The 22,582-nt window shown below is 38.0% G+C and overlaps 3 protein-coding genes and 1 long non-coding RNA gene across 4 annotated transcripts; all 4 read right to left on the bottom strand.

Moving 5' to 3' along the window:
* Positions 1-1,281: 1,281 nt before the first annotated feature.
* Positions 1,282-4,235, bottom strand: LOC109165854 (protein FAR1-RELATED SEQUENCE 5-like). The gene is made up of 3 exons (XM_019314814.1): positions 4,202-4,235; positions 3,243-4,083; positions 1,282-2,659 (listed from the first exon to the last, which is right to left on the bottom strand). The coding sequence occupies exons 1-3, from the start codon at positions 4,233-4,235 to the stop codon at positions 1,282-1,284; spliced, it is 2,253 nt and encodes a 750-aa protein (XP_019170359.1).
* A 1,727-nt stretch (positions 4,236-5,962) lies between these two features.
* On the bottom strand, positions 5,963-10,545 carry LOC109164562 (protein EI24 homolog). Its single transcript, XM_019313068.1, has 11 exons — positions 10,313-10,545; positions 10,122-10,187; positions 9,120-9,270; positions 8,846-8,898; positions 8,205-8,339; positions 8,018-8,081; positions 7,850-7,935; positions 7,684-7,766; positions 7,270-7,346; positions 6,864-6,979; positions 5,963-6,383 (listed from the first exon to the last, which is right to left on the bottom strand). Exons 1-11 carry the CDS (start codon positions 10,444-10,446, stop codon positions 6,317-6,319), a joined length of 1,032 nt encoding a protein of 343 aa, XP_019168613.1. The 5' UTR covers positions 10,447-10,545; the 3' UTR covers positions 5,963-6,316.
* Positions 10,546-16,460: 5,915 nt separating this feature from the next.
* LOC109171367 (probable magnesium transporter NIPA4) lies at positions 16,461-21,386 on the bottom strand. The gene is made up of 10 exons (XM_019320444.1): positions 21,191-21,386; positions 20,817-21,121; positions 19,435-19,491; positions 18,781-18,871; positions 18,549-18,709; positions 18,310-18,437; positions 18,081-18,218; positions 17,333-17,425; positions 16,984-17,089; positions 16,461-16,864 (listed from the first exon to the last, which is right to left on the bottom strand). The coding sequence occupies exons 2-10, from the start codon at positions 21,004-21,006 to the stop codon at positions 16,761-16,763; spliced, it is 1,068 nt and encodes a 355-aa protein (XP_019175989.1). The 5' UTR covers positions 21,007-21,121; positions 21,191-21,386; the 3' UTR covers positions 16,461-16,760.
* LOC109171368 lies at positions 19,973-20,808 on the bottom strand. The gene is made up of 2 exons (XR_002052593.1): positions 20,511-20,808; positions 19,973-20,423 (listed from the first exon to the last, which is right to left on the bottom strand). It is a non-coding gene; the product is annotated as an uncharacterized LOC109171368 (long non-coding RNA).
* Positions 21,387-22,582: the final 1,196 nt, after the last annotated feature.

The raw sequence follows: 22,582 nt of genomic DNA on the forward strand, positions 1-22,582 counted from the left end.
TTTGCACTTTAAGTGCTGTCATTTGTTATCCATAAATATATTAAAGGGGTGTGTTCGGTTTTCGGTGATTATTGGTGCAGATAACATGCCTTGCTGGTTTCTTGGACTCTAACCTCCAGCCTCTTCGCGCTGCACGCCTTGAAAACATGAAACCCAAGAGGATGCAGATGGCGTGGAGGGATATGACTTCTACGTCGGATTCCGGGGTTTTCACGATGCGGCACATGGAGGCTTTTTTTGGGGAGGGGTGCGCGAGCTGGGACACTGGCCTGTAGCGGGGTAATGCCGCGCAACTAGTCAATCTACGCAAACGATACATGCATAATATACTACTGAGCGTGGCCAATACTCATGCACGCAGCATTGGGGCGCGCGCATCGGAATTTGAGCGCCGAAGATTAGCACAGATGCTCGGTGGCCACGGCAGCCACCACAATGATGGAGCGTCAGTCTGGACTGGTTAGCCATGAATAAGTTACGTATGCAATAGTCCTCGTAGCCAGTGGTTTGTAGTGTTGACACCACAATAATAGCGTATTTAAAATTCAGGCATATTTAAATTAGCTTAGTCAATTGGTTCGTTGTCCATAATCCAATGGGATATCACATTAATAGTTTAATAATTTCGGGTAGCATTAAAAGTTATCTAGATATAATTATTTACGAGTTTTGTGTATGCTTTTCTAGTTTACTGAGCACGGTCAATTTTTACGCACAAACCATTAGCACAATTTTGCTCCTTTTTGGGTTACGAGTTTTGTGTATTGGTGTCCGTTTAAAAAAAAAATGGCCAGCAATATTCCTGTTAATATGGTGTTATTTTTCTGGTTAATTGCTCACATCAACTCGCACCAAAATAAACCCAGTTGCTCACACGCCCATACCAACATTAGGTAACCCAATTTTTAAAAAAGAAACAGGAGACAACCCCATGTATGCACCCATGTCCCCCTCAGCTGCTACCAGTCTGGTAAATTCTCATGCCATATTAACAATTAAATTGGTAATAGCTGAACACAACACAACAGTCTCAACACTAAATTATAGGATAAACACCATTCACCAATGAAAAATAATTAACAATTAAGTTGGTAAAAGCTAAGCACAACAATCTCAATACTAAATTATAGGGTAAACATCATTGACTAATGGGAAATAAACCAATTGAAAATAATTAACAATTCAGATCGAAAAAGCTAAGCATAATAGTCTCAATACTAAATTATAGTGCAAATATCATTGACTAATGGAAAATAAAACACGACCCAAAACACTACCATATTACTTGTGAGGGCAACTACGTGCGTTATGGTGGGCATACTTCCCACAAATCCCACATTTTCGTCCAGTTTTGACATTCTTCTCAATGGCAAGCTCTCGGCTGCTCTTAATACGCTTCCCAGTACCTTTATTTTTTGCTTGTGCGGGGGCCTTGATCGTTATGGATTGTGGTGCTTGCACACCGCATAATGCCTGAATGGCGCCACGATTACCCTTAATAGGTCCCCCAGTATTACCATCGCTTGTAAATTCCACCGTAAGACTCTTCAGTACATCGATAAAACGTGCTTGTCGCTCCGTGTTACTGCCCACCAACCCAACACACGTGTTAATCTCAGCCCAAAGTTGTGTCGCTCCACATGTTGACCCGTTTGCAACGGATAACTGACCACTGCATGCACCGCAGGCTAGATGTTTGCACCATCGGGTCACAATGTATTGGGACGGCAACTGCTCAAGCTGTGCGTCTCGGAACACTAGGAACATATGCCTGCAGACTAGACCCATTCTTTCAAACAACTTGCAGGTGCACGATGCACTGAGCCCCTTCGGATCGTGGTGTACGCTGAAAATTGTGTTACACTCGCCTCGGATGTCGTAATAGATGCTCCCCCCGTCCTCGCGAACTCCTACAACCCGGGAGTAAAAACAGGCAGCTTCGATCTCTTTCTGCAGCTCATAAAAAATAGTTATCGTGAATAGCTGTGCAACATGCCGCTCGAGTGCTAAAGGTGTTTTGAATTCTGGTAGGTATCCCTCACACTCTGCATTCAATTTTGCTTGCCTGTAGCATTGCGTTTCAAGGACACTCTCGTATTGCATGTAGAACTCTACCAGACTCGAATGAAGGCGTGTGAATTTTCCGTACACACTGTTTTCTGCTTCCGAACGAGATGTGGTACGTACCAACCCGCTCAATGGCAAATCTGTAAAATAAGCCGGGATCCAGCTCTCCCGTTCTGCGTACAGTTTGCAAAACCACCGATGGGTTGTCAGATTGTACTCATCCATTAATAGGTTCCATTGTGCCTCAAATTCAGCACTAGTGATTCTCTCATTCCATACGATAGCATTTAATTTGTTGCGAAACTTCTCGTCTTTAGCTAACTCATTCCCGATTTTTTCCGGGACCTTGGTCATGATGTGCCACATGCAGAAGCGATGACGGCTCCCTGGTAAAACTTCTTCGATAGCAACTCTCAAAGCAGGGTCTTGGTCGGTCACAACACACAATGGGGTCTTTCCCATTGCGCATTTAAATCTCTCCAATAGCCAACTGTATGAGTCCACATCCTCCTTAGTGAGCAAACCGGCCCCGAAAGTGATGCATCGTTTGTGGTTGTTAACCCCGGTGAATGGCACGAACACCATACTATACCTGAACAATAAAACGGTATGCATAATCGGTTAACCATATCAGTAGAATATTTGTCGTGATTATAGCACTCCTTAAATATTTATTTATTCCATACGATTAGTCCATATCCCATACACACCATTGATACATTATTGGGTATAATTCCACTGGTTATAACTCTTGCAATTCAATTTTATTTAGGGGAGGCAAATCAAACTTATTACACCTACTGCACACAAACTTATGACACTAGAAAATGCCATTCATTCTTTTGCAGACAATAAATTAACCAAAGCAATAAAAATCATAATGATGCCACACACAATAATTTGGTGAAGATCGAAATGGTTGATTTCTTTATTGCATAAAATTATTCTGTGCAGGCTCAAATTCTCTGCCATGTGTTTATATGATCTTTAGAGTGGTTTCTTTGTGGCACATTTACCGTTTTGATTGCTAATGCTGGTTCTTAATTTTTTTTGCTTGTTTCTTTTGGGCACACTGTTATAACGATTGATTTTGTACACTGTATAATACACAGAATGGAAGTCATGCACAACACCCAAATAAACCACGGATAGATAAACCAGGGTAAGCATCATACCTGTTTGTGCCGTAAGTTGCGTCGAACGAAATAGTATCACCGTAGCAAGAAAATGCGCGCCTACCGCTGGGGTCAGCCCAAAAAAGTCGTGCTAGTCGATCGTCTTCGTCGAGCTGGTAATCAAAATAGAAGTCACTACACACTTCATGCTTCGCTTTGAACTTCTCAATGATCATCTCGCCATCACCGACTTCGACGTAAGTTTGGAGGTCACGTTTAAAATTGTGGAACTCTACGTCGGTTGCACCCACGTTCCCGTAGGAACCTGCCACCTCCTTGCAAAACCGCAAGCCTGTCGATGCCCCGATATTGGTCTTAACACAGTTTGCTAGGAATGCTTGTTGGGATACATTCAACTGCCGGTTAATCCGCATAAACATTTTAGAAGGTTCAGAGCACAGTTTGTGGCTATGTTCTTCTACAAAAACAGTCACGATGAAATCCCCAGAACGTTTCTTCCTCAAGCAGATCTTGGCCTTGCAATTGACTCTGTTAGAAATCCTTCGACGGCGCTCCCTGTTCTTTCCTCTTCCAACATCACGGTCTGGAAGCCGGTTAATCCTCCCACCACCTCTGATCCCTTGCCGGCTACACAGTAAATAGCGCATAAATATGACCCCATCTCTGTCTCGCTTCAATGTCCCCTGGCGAACGTCAAAGCCACTTATTCGAGCGTAGTTCATGTAGAATTCGATACCTTCTTCTAGTGTTCTAAACTTGCGTCCAACTACGGGCAAAATTGAATCATCCACGTTGGGCTTCCACTGGAGCGAATGTGAAGTCGCCAACCCCACCGCACCGGGCGCGGCAACATCTGCTACTGGCAACATCTCTGTGGCACCTACAGTAGTCAAATCCAAAAGTTAGGAAAAATAAAATACACTCGCACGGCGGTATGCAAATCATCACGCCGTCCAAGCCAAACGGCCGCATGCAATATAGGATCGGTAGGCGCATACAACCTGTTGAACAACCGGTGTCTTCATCATCCATCGTCAACGTCCCTCCTTGGCCTCCGACAGTGCACGAACCGACCATCCTGAGTATAAGGGGGAGAATTACGCACGAACCCGTACAAGAAAAAAGACTTAGCGGGTTAGGACTCTTTTTAAACGCAATATAAAGGGATTACGTAAAACACTAGGGTACTACGTGTGGCAAGGTGCACTGCAGTCAGATGCGACATAATCTTTCTGACCGTCGGATTCATTAAATCAATGCACCATAATGATCCACAAATTCACACGGTTAATAAGGTGTGCACCAGAAAATTACCCTATATATATATATATATATATATATATATATATATATATATATATATATATATAAGGATTTAGATTCTCGTGCGGGTGAGGGCTTCAGGTGCGATTGTGCGGTTTAATCTGAGCCATTCATCTCGCTTTAATCAACGTCCAGGATTATCAAAGTTTTTAAAAAAAAACGCAGTGACAATTTTGTAATTTTTGTATCTAGGTCAAAATTAAGGTGAGCGGATCTGTGATTAATGTGCGTGAGTTTTGTGCTTAATGTGCGTGTGTTTTGTGTTTAATGTGCGTGAGGTTTGTGCTTAATGTGCGTGGGGGTGTGCTTAACGTGAATAGTTGTTAAAACTTAAAGTCTGTGAGTGAATACTTAAAGTGCGTGAGTTTTGTGCTTAATGTGCGTGATGTTTGTGCTTAATGTGCGTGGGTTTTGTACTTAATGTGCGTGAGTTTTGTACTTAATGTCAGTAGTTGTTGAAACTTAAAGTCTGTGAGTTAATATTTAAAGTGTGTGGGTTTTGTACTTAATGTGCGTGAGGTTGTGCTTAATGTGTGTGGGTTTTGTACTTAAAATGCGTGAGTTTGTGATTCAGATCTAACACTTAAGGTGCACCTTAGCTTATACTTCTTTGTTCCAGGCACGCGTTTTTTTTTTTTTAATTTTCATTCATTTGAGCCGTTGATCTAAATTTGATCAACTGCTCAGATTTAACCGCACAACCGCACGGGAAGCTATACTCGCACCTGAACCCTTCCATATATATATATATATATATATATATATATATATATATATATATATATATATATATATATATTCCTTTGAATGGTTTTAAGTCCATCTCTTGTTGATCTTGTTGGCTTGTAATGGTTTAGACACTTAGAAAGATTTCTTTTTTTCCCCTTATTTCGGTCTGTCTTTCACTCTTTCCCTAATCCAACATTTATTTTTCATTGTTGCTCCACTCCCCTCTACCTAATTCAATATATTTTTATCTGAAAAATGGTAGGAGGAAGTTCTTCAGATTCACGGAATCCTCAATCATGATGGACAGACAATCCTTCTAACAAGCTTACAACAAATTCAAGATCGAGTAAAGATGAGCGATACACCTCTTCAACCACTTGAGAGGAGAAATTAGCGTTTTTCTTTTGATATACCATAGTCCCTTTTGAACTAGAATTTCAACCAAACCTTTCATGAATTTCCTCTTCCAAATGATTAATAAACTCTTTGTACTAAATTTATTTTTTAAAAACTTCATTCAAAAAAAATTATTTAAAAACAAACAAACAAACAAACAATATCCAATAAAAAGGAATATACATCTTCTTTTTTTTGATTTGCGGGCGCTACTACACATGAACAGGATTTACTTAGTGCACGCCCCTACACAGTGGTTGCGAGTTTCCCTTGTCATCCAAAAAAAAAAAAAAATTATATATACATATCTATCCCATAATGTTTTTCACAATTTAGTATTTACCCAACATTTTTATTTTTGCACCAGAATTATCTACAAATTATGCAGAAAACTGGAGTCTTGAATTTACCTTTTCTCCACCCATTATGATTTGCTCCAGTCTTGTTTCTATTCCCCTGATCTAAGATTCTGCAATGCACACAATATGATCAAACCTGCAACTGCCATGACAGATATATGTGAAGATGAGTTGAGCAGTTTGAGTTCAGGTGGTGTATATAACTCGCAGATTAGGACCAGAAATATGTCTGAGGCAAGCCGGGTGAAAATCCAAGAATGGCCGAGCAGGTGAGAGTGCCAGCGAGTCAAACACGCAATTTTGTGCTTAGAGTGCCTTGTTCTCTGGCGTTGCCCTACCTTGTTGCGTGGGAAGCAGTGTCAAGATCTTCGTCCTGTCAAGAAAGGGAAGCCAATACAACGGTGAAGCATCCTCGTTAAGGAGATAATGGGGTTGGGTTGAGATTAAAACTGCGTTTACTTCAATTTTCTCCAGTTTTTCATTCTCCGCTATCTGTTTTAAAATTGGAGAAATGTTGAAATAAACGCATTTTCTGGGTTTTTGCCTCTCTAATTTTCCATTTCTCCAGAAAAGAAAAGAAATGGAGCATTTCTCTCGAATATAACTAGATCTATCGTTCCTTAAAAGAAACCGTTCTATTTCCTCTTAATAGAGTGCAGTTTTTGAGTTTTAAATTCAGTTCAGAAAGGAAAACTAGAATTTAGTTGCTCACAAAGTTAGTTTGTTTGTGGCTTAAACTCGATACTATAATAAAAGCAAGCATATCTGAGGGGTAAACAGTATTCTTTGTTTCAGACACAAGCAAATGTAACGAAAATGGATGCAAAAGTCACTAAAAGTGCAAAATACTTACGATACGTAATCTGCAACATAAAATATCGGAACCCTTCCTAGTCCTGCACCTCTCCATTTTGTTCTTGGTAAGGAAACAATCTTGTCGGCTTCTGAGCCAGTTGCAGTCAAAACAAACTGAAAAGCACAATTATTACTTACATTTAGAATGAAATTTGTGTATATAAAATACAGAGAGCGTGCATATATGTCATATAGAAACACATTAAAAATGTGGGGAAAAAAAAAAAAAAAAGGGAAGGTGGGGATGCTCCAAGATGCCGAGCTCAATATGACAGCTTGGGGTGAAAACGATGACTATCATACAAGAATGTCGTAATAAGCTCATTAGAGTATCTTTCTGTTATTCTGTATGCATTCACATCAAGGGGCGAGGAGCAATAGAGTAAAGGGAGAAGTTAGTCTACCAAGGGAAAGAGTATAGCCATAACGCCATAGCTAACGAGAGGGGAGAACAAGAATATTGCCAGGGCACACGGGCTTCCTGAAAGTATACACCAATAATCACAGTGAGAAAACAATGAAAATGGTCAAAGATTGAAAAAATGGTTTAGTTTCTAGAAAAATTGCACGGTTTTATAATTTTCTAACGCGGAATTAACACCAAGTAATATTATATATTGGCATTAATCTGACCTCAAATACAAATTATTTCCTTTTCACATATTTCAGCTGTACCATAATTTATCTCACGTTACCTAAATGTAATAATCAGTAAAATTTCCGGTTTCTTATGCTATTTGCCTAATCTAACAATAAAACAGAAGCCACGCAGGGAAGAATTGAAACTTGAAAGTATGAAGATGCTAAAGAATTGTTACCAAATCCAGCAAAAAATGCCCAGTTTGTTTCAAAGAAGTCCAGCCTCTTGTCCAAACTTAGTCCTGATAGATTCCATTTATACCTAGAAAATTACAATCTCTTCAATAGGCATTTATCTAGAATAAACACCAGAAAAGGAAATAGAAATTATAATTAAAAACTTACTCGAAACAATAATATGCATACATCCAAGAAAGAAGCAGAAAGTTAAGCGCCTTTCCAATATAGGGGATAAATCCAATAACATAAACCTGGAAAGCAAAAAATCCCCAGTAAACCAATGGCATTCTTTTAAAGGCAGATTAAGAAAGACTATTTGACATCGAATGTCACCTCCAGGAAAAAGAAAGTCAGCAAAAGGACAGAATAGATTTGTTCCGCAATGCCAATCATGACTCTGCAATAATTAATCTTATGAAAAATATGACTCATCTTAATGAATCACCTCACAATTAAGCACCTCAAAAAAAAAAAAAAAAATGCTTTGAGCACAAATATTCAAGTGACAAAAAAACCATACCCTTCAAAATCGGTTGATTTAGCCTTACTAACTGTTTTTTGTGAAGTTTGCGACTCCTTCTGATCAGTCAATTTAGTACCAGAAGCTCCATATTCCTCAATTGCAAAAAACCCATGTTTTGCAATGTCATTGTACCTGAATTAGAATACATGTTGAGAACGTATGTGTAGGTATTATGATTGATTTGCAGAACATATAATAAAAACATATTCAAATACAACACCTCACAAACACATTTAATTACCACAAGAAACCTGTGTTCTTCATATGGGTATGCATTCACTCAACAAACATCCAAGTTAAAATAAAAATATTATAAGTTGAATGAAATGACTAGAAGAAATCCAACCCTTATTATCATCTCTAACATCACAATTCTCAATTTGCTAAGGAGTCCTGAACTCTAGCTTTTACAGAATCCCTTTGAACACTTTTCTATCTAGTCTAGATAATAAGAGCAAGGCACACATAGTTTATCTAAAAAATTGGTCTTTTCCATGACTACATGATGGTAATGGGTGTATTACACAGAGAAAAATGAATGCAGAAACTAAACACTAATTCACATCATAAATGGCAAAGCAACTGATTACATGAAAGAAAGAAATAGTGGCTGCCATACAAGAAAGAAATGTTAATACCAGATATTGCTAAGAATGAAGCTCAATATGTATAATGGAAAAAACCAGAAAACCTGCACAGGAAAACCATACCGAGGAATTAGAATGCACCTAAACTTTATATTGCACATATCAAAGTTTAAAATTTCTTACTATATGCAGAATAGATAAGCAGAGGGCTGTCAAAAACTACATCAAGAAGTCAAAAGAGTACACTGTTGTCCTAAAACTTCAACCTAATAATATGTCAAATATGTTGTGGAATAAAGCAACATCATACAAAATATTTACTCACATAGAATAGCTGTACAAGTCCAAGACGTAAGAAATTATAGAATTCCAAAATACCCCCACATGAGCGTGAATCTTCAGAAGTGATCTGTGGGCATTGATCAGGTAATATCCATTGTAGTGCTGGAACAATGACTGATTTCAGAAGAAAGATACTGCATGCAAAGAGACATTCACTCATTCAAAAGCAGGTTTGAAGTTAATCCTCCCCAAGGATTTCATTTTAGAGTGGTCATAAGAATTTGATATTACTTCACTTCAAATTGAATCAAGATCAAATTTTTATGAGTCAAATCCACTGAGAGTAGAGAAAGTCAAAAGCTTTCTGAGCTTAGGAAGACACCTAGCAGATAAATCTCATTCAAAGTCTAATTAAGAACTGTACATTCTAAGAGAGATAGAGAATACCAAAAGTATCCATGAACTGAGTATAAAATAGTTCACTATAGGGGGCAACCCCAGCAAAATTGGTCAAATTGTTGACTTGATAATAATAAGGTTACAAGTTCGACTCCCAGCAGGAACGGCGTATTGGCCTTCAAACCTTCTTAGTTTGAACCGATCAGCTATGGACAACCTAGATTGGTTTACATGCTTGTTGTCCTTTGCCAGCTAGAGTCACAAGTCAAAATTTACCCAATACACAACTCAGATAATGATTGCGGATTTTCTCGTAACTCCAAAAAAATAGTTCAATAAAACCTTTTATAGTCATGACTGAGCCTCGAAAATCTCACACATGACAGTCCAACTAGACGTTGGAGAGTTCAAGGAAGTTCAAAAAGCCCATTTACCCACCCAATTAAAGGCAGATTTTAGCTAATTCACTCTGCAGCACAAGCAGAGAGACAATGAAAGACATAACTTGGCTTCAAACAATGTCTGTTTCTCACTTTCTCGGAAAACAAATTCCAGAATTTTGTTACTCACTTACTCCTAGTCCTAGAGAACAGCAGTACTATGAAAATTATGCCGAGAAAACTCATACAATAACACAATACCGTACCTCCCTAAGAAGATAAAGCCATTCAATAAGAAACACTGGCCAGTGCGGACGGCGAGCTGTCTCGACCTTCAATCAAAGCAACAGAAAAGCAGAGAGAGATTTAAAGTTTTGAGCAGTAATTGAATTGCAAAGAAGAAGGAAAGTAAACGGTGTGGCGATAGGTGCAGTGACTGAGAGAGAAGAGGGGAAACCTGAAACAGTAGATGAAGACGCGATGAAGACAGCAAGCCTCCCTGAAACCCTCCGCCCAAAGCACTAACCCCTGCTTTGACTTCCTTATTAGAGAGCCCGCCAAATCCGCCGGAACGCTGACGCTGCTCTCCATCGCTGAAGAAGACGATGAACCGCCCAATCCGATCGGAAGATGTTGATTGCTTCGCTTTTCAATGAAAAAAACAAAAGTTGCACGCAAACCTCTTTTTTTTTTTTTTTTTTTTTTGTGCCTATATCAATTTTTAAATGCTTAAAACTAATTCGCATTTATTATACTTCTTCGTCCAAAAGGTTGAATCCTAATTCAAGGTCTCACACCTTGATCGGTTGAGAGGATGACTAAATAACTTAATAGTAGATGACATGATAAAAAGTCTATGCACAAAGAGTCTATCTACTTTAAACATAATCTTCAGTTCTTCACACTGTCGTAGTTAATGTCAACTTCAATTATACTTGCTCCAATAAAAAAGATGTTTAGTAAATAATTGATAACTGTTAATAAGTTTGACTAGTTGATAACACTAACTGATTATAGAAAAGTCAAATGCGGAAATAAACAAACGTTCGATACGCTTCCCTGAAACTTGGCCATGGCCGCTACTAATAGGGCCTCCGTTGATTTCCCTTTTTTAACTACTAAAATAGCTGATAGCTGATTACATATAAAATGACTTTTTAAATATATGTATGCTAACTACACATAAGATGTTAGTTAATATGTTATGTATATACTGTAATTAACAGCTTATGTATTTATAGTTATCATGTGTACGTAATTATCATGTAATATACTTTCAATTTATTTGTAAGTACACAAAAAGTAAACCACATATACAAAATATGTTAATGACATATAAAATTTAAAAATTATTTTTGAATCAGAATCCAAAATATAAAATAGACCAAATTATCAAAAGAGGTAAAGTGTCCAAATAGAATGTCAGAAATTAATTTTAAAAAATTAATATAGTAGGAGAACTATTTTACCGGTTTCTTTGTAAAAAAAAATAAAAAAAAATAAAAATAAAAATAAAAACCATGGAGAAATTCAACGGAGCAGGTCATACCATTGCCAGCATTCAAACGCGACCCAATTTTGGCATCGAAGCATAAAAAATTCTGGCATTTTTTTTCTCGTTTCTTCTTCTTATTCTCCCTTCTCTGCACCCTATTGATCTTCTTCTCCCTCCTCAGCGAAGAGGATCCTAGATAGACATAAACAGTACAGAGACCGGTAAGCGAATAAGCGATGGCACAACCCAGTAAAGAGCCCTGCAAGAAGCAGGCTTGCGATATTCAAGCTTGTCTCTCCAAGAACAACTTTCTCCCTCAAAGGTATGCGTACCCTTTTCTCACTTTCTTCCACTTCCCATCTATTCTGTCTCTTATTTGAAACAAATTTAAAAAGGGTATCAAATGCATAAATTTCCTTCATATTGGTGATTGATTCTCTCTATAATCATTTGCCTAATTTTATATTGTTAAATACTGTTGGTGTGTTCTTGAGTTAAGGAAATTATAATTTTCACCATTGTAATTGCTGTTGATTCATTGGTTATATACTTGTATGTTTTAGCATTGATGGTGATCTATTTTTAAGCTCATAAGCAGTTGAACTATGCTTGAATTTAGTGTAATTGTAATTAAAGCATGTGCTCCGTCTCAACCAAAAGCCTAAACTGAAAGTTAAATTGCACATTTATGTATATATATTATATGCTGCGTGTAATTGTAATTAAAGCATGTGCTCCATCCTAACCAAAAGCTTATGATAGTTAGATTGCACATTTATGTTTATATGCCCAACACGTCCCCTCATGTGAACGGGCGGATTACTTTTTGATGGGCTCCAAGCAATACGTGAACCAATTGACTCTGATACCAAATTAAAGCATGTGTTCCATCTCAACCAAAAGTCTAAGTTGATAGTTGGATTGCACATTTATGTTTATATATTATATGCTCAACAATTGTGATATGAGATTTATGTGCTTACAATTGTGGTATCAGTTAAGGCATAGTCATGTTGTCATGCTCTAACAGTATCAGTGATGTGTGTCTAATTGTATCATCTCTGTGTTGGTAGACTTATTTGTTGTGCCTCTACATGTTTGTATTAATTGGCTGACTGTGTATTCATATTTTCCTTTACAAATGACAAGGATGAAGCTTTCTTCAGCTCGGGTTATAGTCGTAATAGGTGTTTAGGATAGTGGCCTAGGTGTTTTTGAAAAGATTATGACCTTCAAGATCTTTCTTGGCAAAAAACAACAGTTTGAATCTATGTGCACTAAGCATAGTGGCAAGAGTAAAGAAGTGGGCTCATGAGTTTTACTTAGTTCGATGAAATGTGTGCTTGCATCTTTTCCTTTAGAAACGGCAAGGAGGAAGATTTCTCCAGTTCTAGTAATGAGGTTGGGTTGTAGTTGTAATAGGCGTTTAGGATAGGGCGTAGTTGCTTTTGAAAAGATTACAGCCTTCAAGATCTTTCCTTCATTTATTGGGGGAAAAAAAAACAACGTTTGAATCTATGTGCACTAAGCATAGTGGCAAGAGTAAAGAAATGGGCTCCTAGGTTTTACATAATTCGATGAATCTGTGCTTGGCTGCTTGCATCTTTTCCTTTAGAAATGGCAAGGAGGAAGCTTTCTCGACGGTTCTAGTAATGATGTGGGGTTATAGTCGTAAATCGTAATAGGTGTTTAAGGATAGGGAATAGGTGCTTTTGAAAAGATTTCGACCTTCAAGATCTTTACTTCATTGATTGGCAAAAAACAACTGTTAGAATCTATGTACACCACGCATACTGGCAAGAGTAAAGAAATGGGCTCCGAGTTTTACATAATTTGACGAATGTGTATCCATCTTCTCCTTTAGAAATGAAGAGGAAACTTTCTCTAGTTTCTAGTAATGAGGTGGGGTTATAGTAGTAATAGGCGTTTAGGATAGGGCGTAAGTGTTTCATGCTTTTGACAAAAATTACAACCTTCAAGATCTTTAACTCATTGATTGGCAAAAAACAACGGTTTGAATCTATGTAGACCAAACATACTGGCAATAGTAAAATGTGATCTTGAGTTTTACATAATACAATGAATGTGTGCTTGCACCATAGAACATGCTCTCTCAGTCTCTCTTATTAATTATTAGCAAGAACCATTGCTTCTTAAATTACTGCAACTTGAAACCTCGAGTTCTTCAACATCTAACTTGCTTAGTCATGGTGAACAGTAATTTTCCAGAAACACGCTTCCAATCTGCTGGGCTAACCTTGCCTTTAGCACATTGGGACTCCATAGAAAGTGAACCATCACCAATATTTCCATGTTATAAACGTCTTTCTATTCACTGTTCCTTAGCAATGGCTAATAATATGTTTTGAAATAGCTTGTTCTTTTAGTTGGATTCAATGCTTACTTGGAGTTCTACTACATGTACTCCCAAATCTTACTCCCTGATATGACGGGCACTGATAGACTATTTTCTTCATGTGGAGCCCTCTAAATATAATCTTACTCCCTGATATGATGGGCACTGATAGACTATTTTCTTCATGTGGGGCCCTCTAAATATAATCTTACTCCTTGATATGACGGGTACTGATAGACTATTTTCTTCATGTGGGGCCCTCTAAATATAATCTTACTCGGGATATGACGGGCACTAATAGACTATTTTCTTCATGTGGGGCCCTCCAAATATGTCTACATCAAAATTTTAAGTGTGGGAGTAAAAATTGGGAGTAGAGAATGGGAGTACATATAGACATATAGTATTATCCGCTTACTTGATTTTACCTCTATTTTCCGACTTGGTTCCATGAAAAAACCGAAAAACCAATCTGAATGGAGGGTATGGTTATATAGTTTGTCGGCTTTTTCTTGATTTGATCTCAAAGTTGCTGTTCTCTGTTCTGTGTACTCATGAACTTGCGCTTATTGGTGTATGATACAGATGCGTTAGAGTAATCGAATCCCTTAGAAACTGTTGCGAGCAATGCGAATACAAGTCGACCCATTGTGCTTCTTTATCTGGTCTTCTGAAACAGATACAGAAGTAAGAGCTTCATGTGAAACAGTCAGGGAAGATGGAGAGTTTTGGTTTCTGATTCCCTCTTGTGCAGTTTCAGAAGTTAATGTCATTTTTGCTTCCATGTTTGACAACATGATGATCAAGAAACAGAGAAAGGTGGCATTCAATCAGTCAGACCTTTTGTTATACAAGTGATTATTTTGAAGTTTCTGTAATAAATAAGCGGTTGGTCTGGTGTAAAATCTTCTTACGGCCTTGTTTGGTAATATAGTTAGCTTATCAGCCAATTTTAGCTTATTTGATCACTATTGGTTGTTTGACTTGATTACAATCAATATGAATGTTTGATAATTAATTTTTTGTAATAGTTTATTGTTTCAAAATGCTAAAATTCAAAAAATTGTTCAAAACAGTTTTTTCGATAAGTTTTTTTAGAAAGTTATTTTGCATGTAATCAACTATCAGCTAAGAATTAATTTACCAAACACTTTTTTACAATCAGCTAATGTTACTAACTAGTCAAATTCACTACCAGTTATTAGTTAACAGTTATTTACCACTTTTTTATGGATTAACAAGTTTTACATTTTCATGGAACAAGATTTTGCAGTGAAAATGATCTCTAAACAATGGGATAGGAACAAACTTTCCAACATGAAATGCTTGAGTTACCTCGTTGATAAAATTCAGTCTAACGTGACATGTCAATGAACATCCTTGATTAAACAATTAGCAAATATGGTAAATAAATTATCGGTTAATTGCCCAATAATTGAAATTTGAATCAATCAAAATCAAAATCAGTCGGTTTTTATTATTGATTTTGATTTGATGGTGCAAATACTCTTGGGTCGGGTATACGTATTGGAATACAAAGTATATAGTAGTTACTAGTTAGGTTATAGTAGCTCAGGTAAATAAGATCGAGGGTCGGAGGTTCCTGAACATGAGAGTCATCTAAAGAGAGAAGCATCAAACGCGGTATTTATAGGAGGCGAAAGGAGACACATGTTAAAGGGTCAGCATGCACGATATGTGTGCTCCATGCTAAAGGTCTTCGGACAAGCTCACTTAAGCTAAAAATAAGCTTTGTCTTCGGGGTAGGTCGAGTGCGGTCGGGAAATGACCCTCTCTAAGAGGGAAGTCGGATTCGGACTGGTGCCCAATATGTAAGGGCAGGTAGACCCGAAGTATATTCCCTATCAATTAAAAAAAAAATCAGTTATTTGGTCATTGTACAGTTATTTATCTTTGATTTCAATCCGTGATCGATAACCAACATTAAAATTTAGCCCAATCTTGGGCTTATGAGTTATTGACAATTTATATCGTGCACCACGGCGCCCAGGCACAAAACGCGCGCGTTTCATGCTGGCATCACACTGACATCACTCCGTCCATCCGAACAGACCAAACCTCATTATGTGTATTCAGTTAAAATTTTATGTGTATTGTGTTATGAGTTTATGTGTATTCAGTTAAGAGTTTATGTGTATTATGTTAACCAAACACATTATGTGTATTCAGTTAAAAGTTTATGTGTATTGTGTTATAAGTTTATGTATATTATATATTATGTTAGGTTATGTGTATTCTGTTATGAGTTTATGTGCATTCGAAACATGGTATTTTTTTTTAACAACTTAACAAAACGACGTCGTTTTGGGAGGCGCGGGGCGCACAGTGCTATGTGCGCCCTGGTGCACGGTATAACGATTGTGAGTTATTATATTTAAACTTTTTGAGTTCAATTTTTTTATGGGTTATATTATTTTCTTCAATCAATTTCGATCGGTCATTCAATTTTTTTAATCAATTATGTATTTTTAGTTTCAAAATTTTTTTAATCAATTATGTATTTTTAGTTTCAAAATTGTGAACTTCTAAAATATAAATTGTATTTCTAAATTTTGAAATTTGTGAATACAATACAGGATTATTACAAATTATGAATTTTTAAAAGATAAGTTGTGAACATTTAATAGATAAATTGTGTATCTTTGAACTAGGGTCCACCGAATAATTTGCCAGTTTTTTTTAAATGTATGTATATAATATATGTAAATGGTATAGAAAGAGAATATTAGAATACAAAGGAGACAGGTATGGCATTAGGTGCATATTGAGTGGCAAGGGGCAGCATTTCACCTTCCTTTTGTACTTTGAACTACATAGAAAAAGAATATTAGAATACAATACAATTTCAACAGTCTCTCTCACCTTCCCTTTCTTTGAACTACATGATGGACAAAGAATACAATAATAATAATGCAATTTCCAAGTGTGGTATTTCTTTGAATGTGATGTGGACCATGCTGCAGAACTGTGGCAAAAAAGAATAATGAGAAAAAAAATATCGAGGCATCCGGGAGCAATATATATAGTTATATATCATGGCAATCTCGAGGAGTCTTGGCGCTTCAACGGCACGCCTTCTTGACCATAACCGTCCTCATCAACGTGCTTGGGGAGTCGGACCGAGTGCCCCATGGGACCTGATCAGGATCCGCGGTGTAACTAGGGTTAGCAAATTTCGAATATTGGGAAATCAATGGCTTCCATGAGCTTTAAAGGCTACGGGGAAGAGGGGGTATAGGGGTTAGAGGTATTATACCGTCCACCATGTCTTTGGTGCTGTGAAGAAGAAACGTGCCAGAAAGTATCGTGACAAACCCACACATTTCTGTCACGATTTGGGTAGGGTTCTGCCTATCCCAGTCCTGTTCACGCAAACAAAAACAACTATAACAATGAGGGGGACAAGGACATTACACATAGCTTTAGCTTCGGATACAAATATTTTCACATTTGAAGGGAGAAAGGCTCACCATAAAGACCGCTAGATAGGAAAGATAAAAGGAAATAATTTAATCCGAAGCAGATTTAGCAAATTTAGATTGGTATTGGACTTAAGGAATATTAATCAAGTAAAAACATTCAAGATTTGCGAAGAGGTTACCTACCTTGAACATGATTACGCTTGCTAAGATAGTTAGAGACGTGAACATAACATAATATATTGGTGACACAACAGCGGTGTTGAACGTGTCCAGGGCCTGCACTCAAAATTAGCAAAAGTTGGAGTAGAGAGGTCAGGATCACTGTTGCCTAGCTCAGCCGAGTTCGCCGCCAACTCGGCCGACTCAGCCTTGCTAATTTTTATTATTATTATTATTATTATTATTATTATATATATATATATATATATATATATATATATATATATATATATATATATATATATATAGTTTCAAATGAGAACAGGGCTTCCCGTGTGGTCGGTGCGGTTTACACCATTAGGTATGCATAAATACACCACACAGTGTTCGAAAATGCACCAGAATGAAATATCACAAAATGCACCACACATAATGGTGTATTTTTGAACACTGTGTGGTGCATTTATGCATACCGCACTGTGTGGTGTAAACCGCACGGGAAGCTCTGTTTTCACAGAATCCTGAACCTATATATATATATATATATATATATATATATATATATATATATATATATATATATATATATATATATATATGACATACACTCACACACGTGCACTGTTTTTTTTTTTAGTTAGCTGCTTAGGCGCTACCACTCAACTAGCGCCTACTACAACCATGGCCAGGATAGAGGCCTAAGAGAGATATTGTCAAAATAGACAACATTGGCGTTGAATGTGTAAATACACGCAAATTAAATGATACTTACCATATTTAAGTAATTCATTTGAGTAAGCACACAAATCAGGACAACCAAAGTAAAGGCCCAAGTCTGGGGATATAGTAGCTGATTCATTCCCGACAATGTTAACTTTAGGGCTATCCCGAGTGCTTTGACACTCATGACCTGTTAAAAACAGACAACCGAGCTGAAAATTTGAAAATGCACGGGCAAGAAACAATTCAAGTACAGTTGAATTATCATTATCAATACATACCGATAAAGAACCGATTAATGAACAAATACCAATATAGCACATTATATGTGTCTGCCCGTATTGTGGAACATAGTGAAATATGAGAATCAGAACAGCCGTTATCACCAAGGATGCATAAAAGAGAAAACCTGCAGGAAACAATAGGCCGACTATGGTCACGAGTTCCCCGTAAAAGACGCAATCGTGAAAAGGGTAATTTTAATCTCTCATCATCATCATCTTTAACATTAGTAAAATACCAGGCTCGGTAGCAAGGTCCCACACTTCTGTCACCGATTCAATCTGGCGTTCTTGAGGAGCATGTAGAACAATCGTGGTGGAGCCCACCACGCATAAAGCACAACCTAAAATGCCAAACGTATGTAGCTTCTCCCGCAAAATAATGTGAGCTAGCACGGCACTACAATACACACATAAGCCATCAAAACCAGAATCTTAAATTTAAATAAATTCCCGTATCATATATCATACCTTATGATAATGCTAAGTGCACCAAGAGGAGTAACCAGAATAGCGGGCGCAAATGCATATGCTGCAAAATTGGCAACTTCTCCAACAATCACTGTTTCAACAACAGTAAACCCCATTAGAACTCAAATTAGCAAAGTGAATACCAGTAAAGGGTAGCAACCGGCTAATCCAAGATTCGAAATGAACTCTTACGATTTTTTTTTTTTTTTTTCAGCACTACTGACCCTGTTACAATGTAGTATCTGTCTATACATACTTTCTCGACCTATTGAAGCACAAAGAGTCAATGTCCCCCCCTCACCCCCCCACCCACACACTAGGGTTTGAACCTGTAACCTCCCATTTGGAAGAACCATACCTATGCCGCTTGACCACAAGGTCTTTGGCAACTCTTACGATATTGAAATAGAATAGATTGTTAAAAAAGATTCTAGCAAGGCAGAAGATTATGGATGAATTAGTTTGGGAGTGGCGTGTGCCACATTTGGTCTACGTAATTTTTTGGACTTCAATCGGCTTTCAATACCCATGAAGGGACTTGTAATCGTTCTAGTAATTTAGTAAGCATGATTACACAAAGAATAAAACAAAAATAAAGTAGGTGGGCCACTAGGATCCCAAAATAACATATGAGGATAGTAATTTATAACTCACTTGTAATCATGCCCACCCACCATAGTGGCTCATATAGGTATGAATATCCTCCGGCTCCTGTCAGAAACAGAAAGACGTTTAAGTTAAAAATTTAAGCGTTGTTGAAACTGTATCTCAAAACCTAACTCAGAAAGACAGAGCATAGCAAAGTTCACGGAGTGGAGTCCAACACCTATCCGGTTATGTTTTTCCTCAAGTACATATGAGACATACACAACAGTTGTAAACTTTGATGCAAACATGAGAGAAAAGATTCGTGAATTTGCATGCTTATTAAGGGCTCTCAAATGCAAAAATTATCAGCCAAATTTATCAATGGGTTCATTGTCCAGCCACTTCTGAGGCCACTCTCAAATGGTATGTTGCTAATAATACAACCTGTAGAAATGGTACTAGAAAAGGAAAGGCAAATACCAGTGCGATTGAAAATCCATTCAAATACCATAAACTCAGGATCGCCAATTTAAATCTGAAATACTAGCAAGGTGATAACCATTAACCACACCAAACCTCGGAGAATTTGAAGATGTGATCCATGGATGCCATACTGAAGTTCTAGCAGCTTTTAACCAAGAACCACAAAACATATGCACTTAACATACCACATAAATTATAAACTTCTCAATTCAGACATATATAAATGAAAAAGGAAAAAAATGGAGAAAAGCCTCAAGATCTTGCCAACTAAAAGAACCCAAAGTTAGTTGGAAGCATTCATTGCCCATAGGCAAAATCCCTTGCTCGAAGGACCCTTACACCCCACCCGACAGGAGCGTAGATGAGTAAATCACGGTGACTCAATGACCCGGTAGGACGTGGGAGCCACACCACAAGAGGGTGTAACTCTCTTAGCTATCCGGGCTCGATCACCTACATCCCGACAGACAGGAGTAAATCACGGTGACTCAATGACCCAGTACGACGTGGGAGCCACCCCACAAGAGGGTGTAACTCTCTTAGCTATCCGGGCTCGATCACCTACACCCCGGCTGACAGGAGTAAATCACAGTGACTCAATGACCCGGGAGCCACCCCACAAGAGGGTGTAAATCTCCTAGCTATCCGGGCTCAATCACCCTGGTGACTCAACAGCCCATTATATGGGAGGACGTGCAGCCCACAAAGAGCCACCCCACAAGAGGGTGAAACTCTCGTGGCTGCCGGGCTGGATCCTGCGCCCTTGCCCATAATTTGGGACCCGGAAACCAACTGAGCTGCCCGTGCGGGCTAGTTGGAAGCATTCCTTTTCAGCAACAAGTGCAAATCACTCAAGTTTCACAGCCAAACCCAATGCAACAAGAATACTGAACAGGTTCATTTATGTAATACCAGTATATATATACACAATATAAAGACAAAAGAAGTGAATTAAGGTGTACTACCAGCCCTGACGCCAGAAGCACCGGCCTTCTTCAGCCCTTTCTTCTTAACAATGAAGCTAGCACCGATGAAAACGCTGGAAGACAACGCCAAAACTAACCCCTTAACATTATCCGACGACATTCCTCTGTACGCATCCTTCCAGCTATGCGACACCGCCGCCGCCGTCGCCGCCGTCGCTTCCAACGCCATCAAACAGAATCTTAAACCCGGTTCCTCCTCCGCCGCCGCCACAGCACTACTGCCTCATTTCCAAACGCGAATGCGTCTAGATTGGTTAAAGTCGGAATCCTTACTCTTTAGTTCCCTGACAGAGCGAATCAGAAGTCGAATAAACCAGTGGTGGGTGGTGGGATCTGTCGGCGGTGGAACACACAGATGGGAACAGCAGGAAGCGCGTTGCCGTGCTAGATCGGGGCTGGGAAGAAACAATGAATTTGGGTTTACCCGAAACAGGACTCAGGTCTGATCAGATCGATGATCGGATGATGTAGATTTGCATTTGCTCGTCTTCTACCTTCCAGACCCACCATTTTATCCGCCGCTCTTTTATTTTTTCTTTTCTTTTTCTTTTCTATTCTTAGTGAGACTAATAATCCACAATTTGTCTCGTCTAGTCTTTCATCAGTCAATCCCAACAATTCCATGAAATCATCTCTTTTTACCCAAAGTAGTAAAATTATAAGAATGGGAAAGTTTTTCAATGTTGTATGATTTGTAATATTATATATTATATTTGGTCAGATGTATTTATATAGAGTATGTAGTCGGTAAATAGAAAAGTACAAAAATACAATATTATAAAATTTTCAATAAAAATTATTCCCTACATTTGCTGCTATCACATGGCGTATGGTTGGAGAGAGTGAATTACGCGAGAAAAGAATTGCAATTTCATGGGAGATTAATTATTAGAAATAAAGTGAGAATTTAAATTCCAGTATTTAGTTTACAGGAATAGAATTCTTGGAAATTTCAATTCTAATGTTTGGTATACATATGAATTGAAAAGAAATAACTAGTATAAAGTCAAAAATGTCCATTGTTGTTGTTAGACATTAATTTTAGGTTAAAAAATGAAGGGGTAATTTTGATTCATCACTATCTTTTTTTCTTCCTAAAATACCAGGAATTAAAATCCCAGGGGACATGGGATTTTAATTCCATGAAAATGGGAGAATTGCAATTACATGGAATTGCAATTCATTTCAACCAAACAAGGGAATTTTGTGGCCTTTAGAATTAGGTGGGAATTAAGTGGGAAGGGAATTTAAATTCCCTTCAACCAAACGCCTTGTCAAGATTCAACCATTGATCTCTTCTTCCAACTGGGTAGCTCAACTGGTTATAGAGGTGAAACTTTGGAAGAATGACCAGGGATCGAGTCTCACTAGCGGCAGTGTGGGAGCAACCTCTCAAAGTGAGGGGGGCTCCTTGTGCGCAGTGAGCACCGGTCTAGCCTCTATGGTTCATGTTCAGTTGAGTCACCATGGGGTTCAGCGGGGTGTGGGGCCCTAATGAACCAATAAATTAAGCCTGTGTGGACAAATGTAAATCTCTAACAACTATTTGATGAGAAATGTATTCTTTTTACTGGTAACCTATAAGGATGATGACAAAACGTTTTTTTATTTGTTAAAATTCTTTTTTTCTAGTGTTAATCACAGATTAGTCATTTTATTCTTATTCAATCCGAAGAAGGATATCATCATATGGTCTTCTTCTTCAGTTTTAAAAAAAGAAATCAATGAACATGTCACCAGTCACC

Source organism: Ipomoea nil, unplaced genomic scaffold, assembly GCF_001879475.1.
Source record: "Ipomoea nil cultivar Tokyo-kokei standard unplaced genomic scaffold, Asagao_1.1 scaffold0317, whole genome shotgun sequence".
Taxonomy (NCBI): domain Eukaryota; kingdom Viridiplantae; phylum Streptophyta; class Magnoliopsida; order Solanales; family Convolvulaceae; genus Ipomoea; species Ipomoea nil.

Excerpts from the sequence above, each read along its gene's own strand:
- LOC109165854 (XM_019314814.1), bottom strand. The coding sequence starts at position 4,235 with ATGGATGATGAAGACACCGGTTGTTCAACAGGTT. Across the intron at positions 4,084-4,201 it reads CACCGGTTGTTCAACAGGTT|GTGCCACAGAGATGTTGCCA; the intron begins GTATGCGCCTAC and ends TGACTACTGTAG. Across the intron at positions 2,660-3,242 it reads GCAACTTACGGCACAAACAG|GTATAGTATGGTGTTCGTGC; the intron begins GTATGATGCTTA and ends TTTATTGTTCAG.
- LOC109164562 (XM_019313068.1), bottom strand. The coding sequence starts at position 10,446 with ATGGAGAGCAGCGTCAGCGTTCCGGCGGATTTGGCGGGCTCTCTAATA. Across the intron at positions 9,271-10,121 it reads GGCTTTATCTTCTTAGGGAG|TATCTTTCTTCTGAAATCAG; the intron begins GTACGGTATTGT and ends CTTTGCATGCAG. Across the intron at positions 6,980-7,269 it reads TGGCTATACTCTTTCCCTTG|TTTGTTTTGACTGCAACTGG; the intron begins GTAGACTAACTT and ends TGTGCTTTTCAG.
- LOC109171367 (XM_019320444.1), bottom strand. The coding sequence starts at position 21,006 with ATGGCGTTGGAAGCGACGGCGGCGACGGCGGCGGCGGTGTCGCATAGC. Across the intron at positions 19,492-20,816 it reads TGCTTCTGGCGTCAGGGCTG|GAGCCGGAGGATATTCATAC; the intron begins GTAGTACACCTT and ends TGTTTCTGACAG. Across the intron at positions 17,426-18,080 it reads AAATGAATTACTTAAATATG|GCCCTGGACACGTTCAACAC; the intron begins GTAAGTATCATT and ends TTTTGAGTGCAG.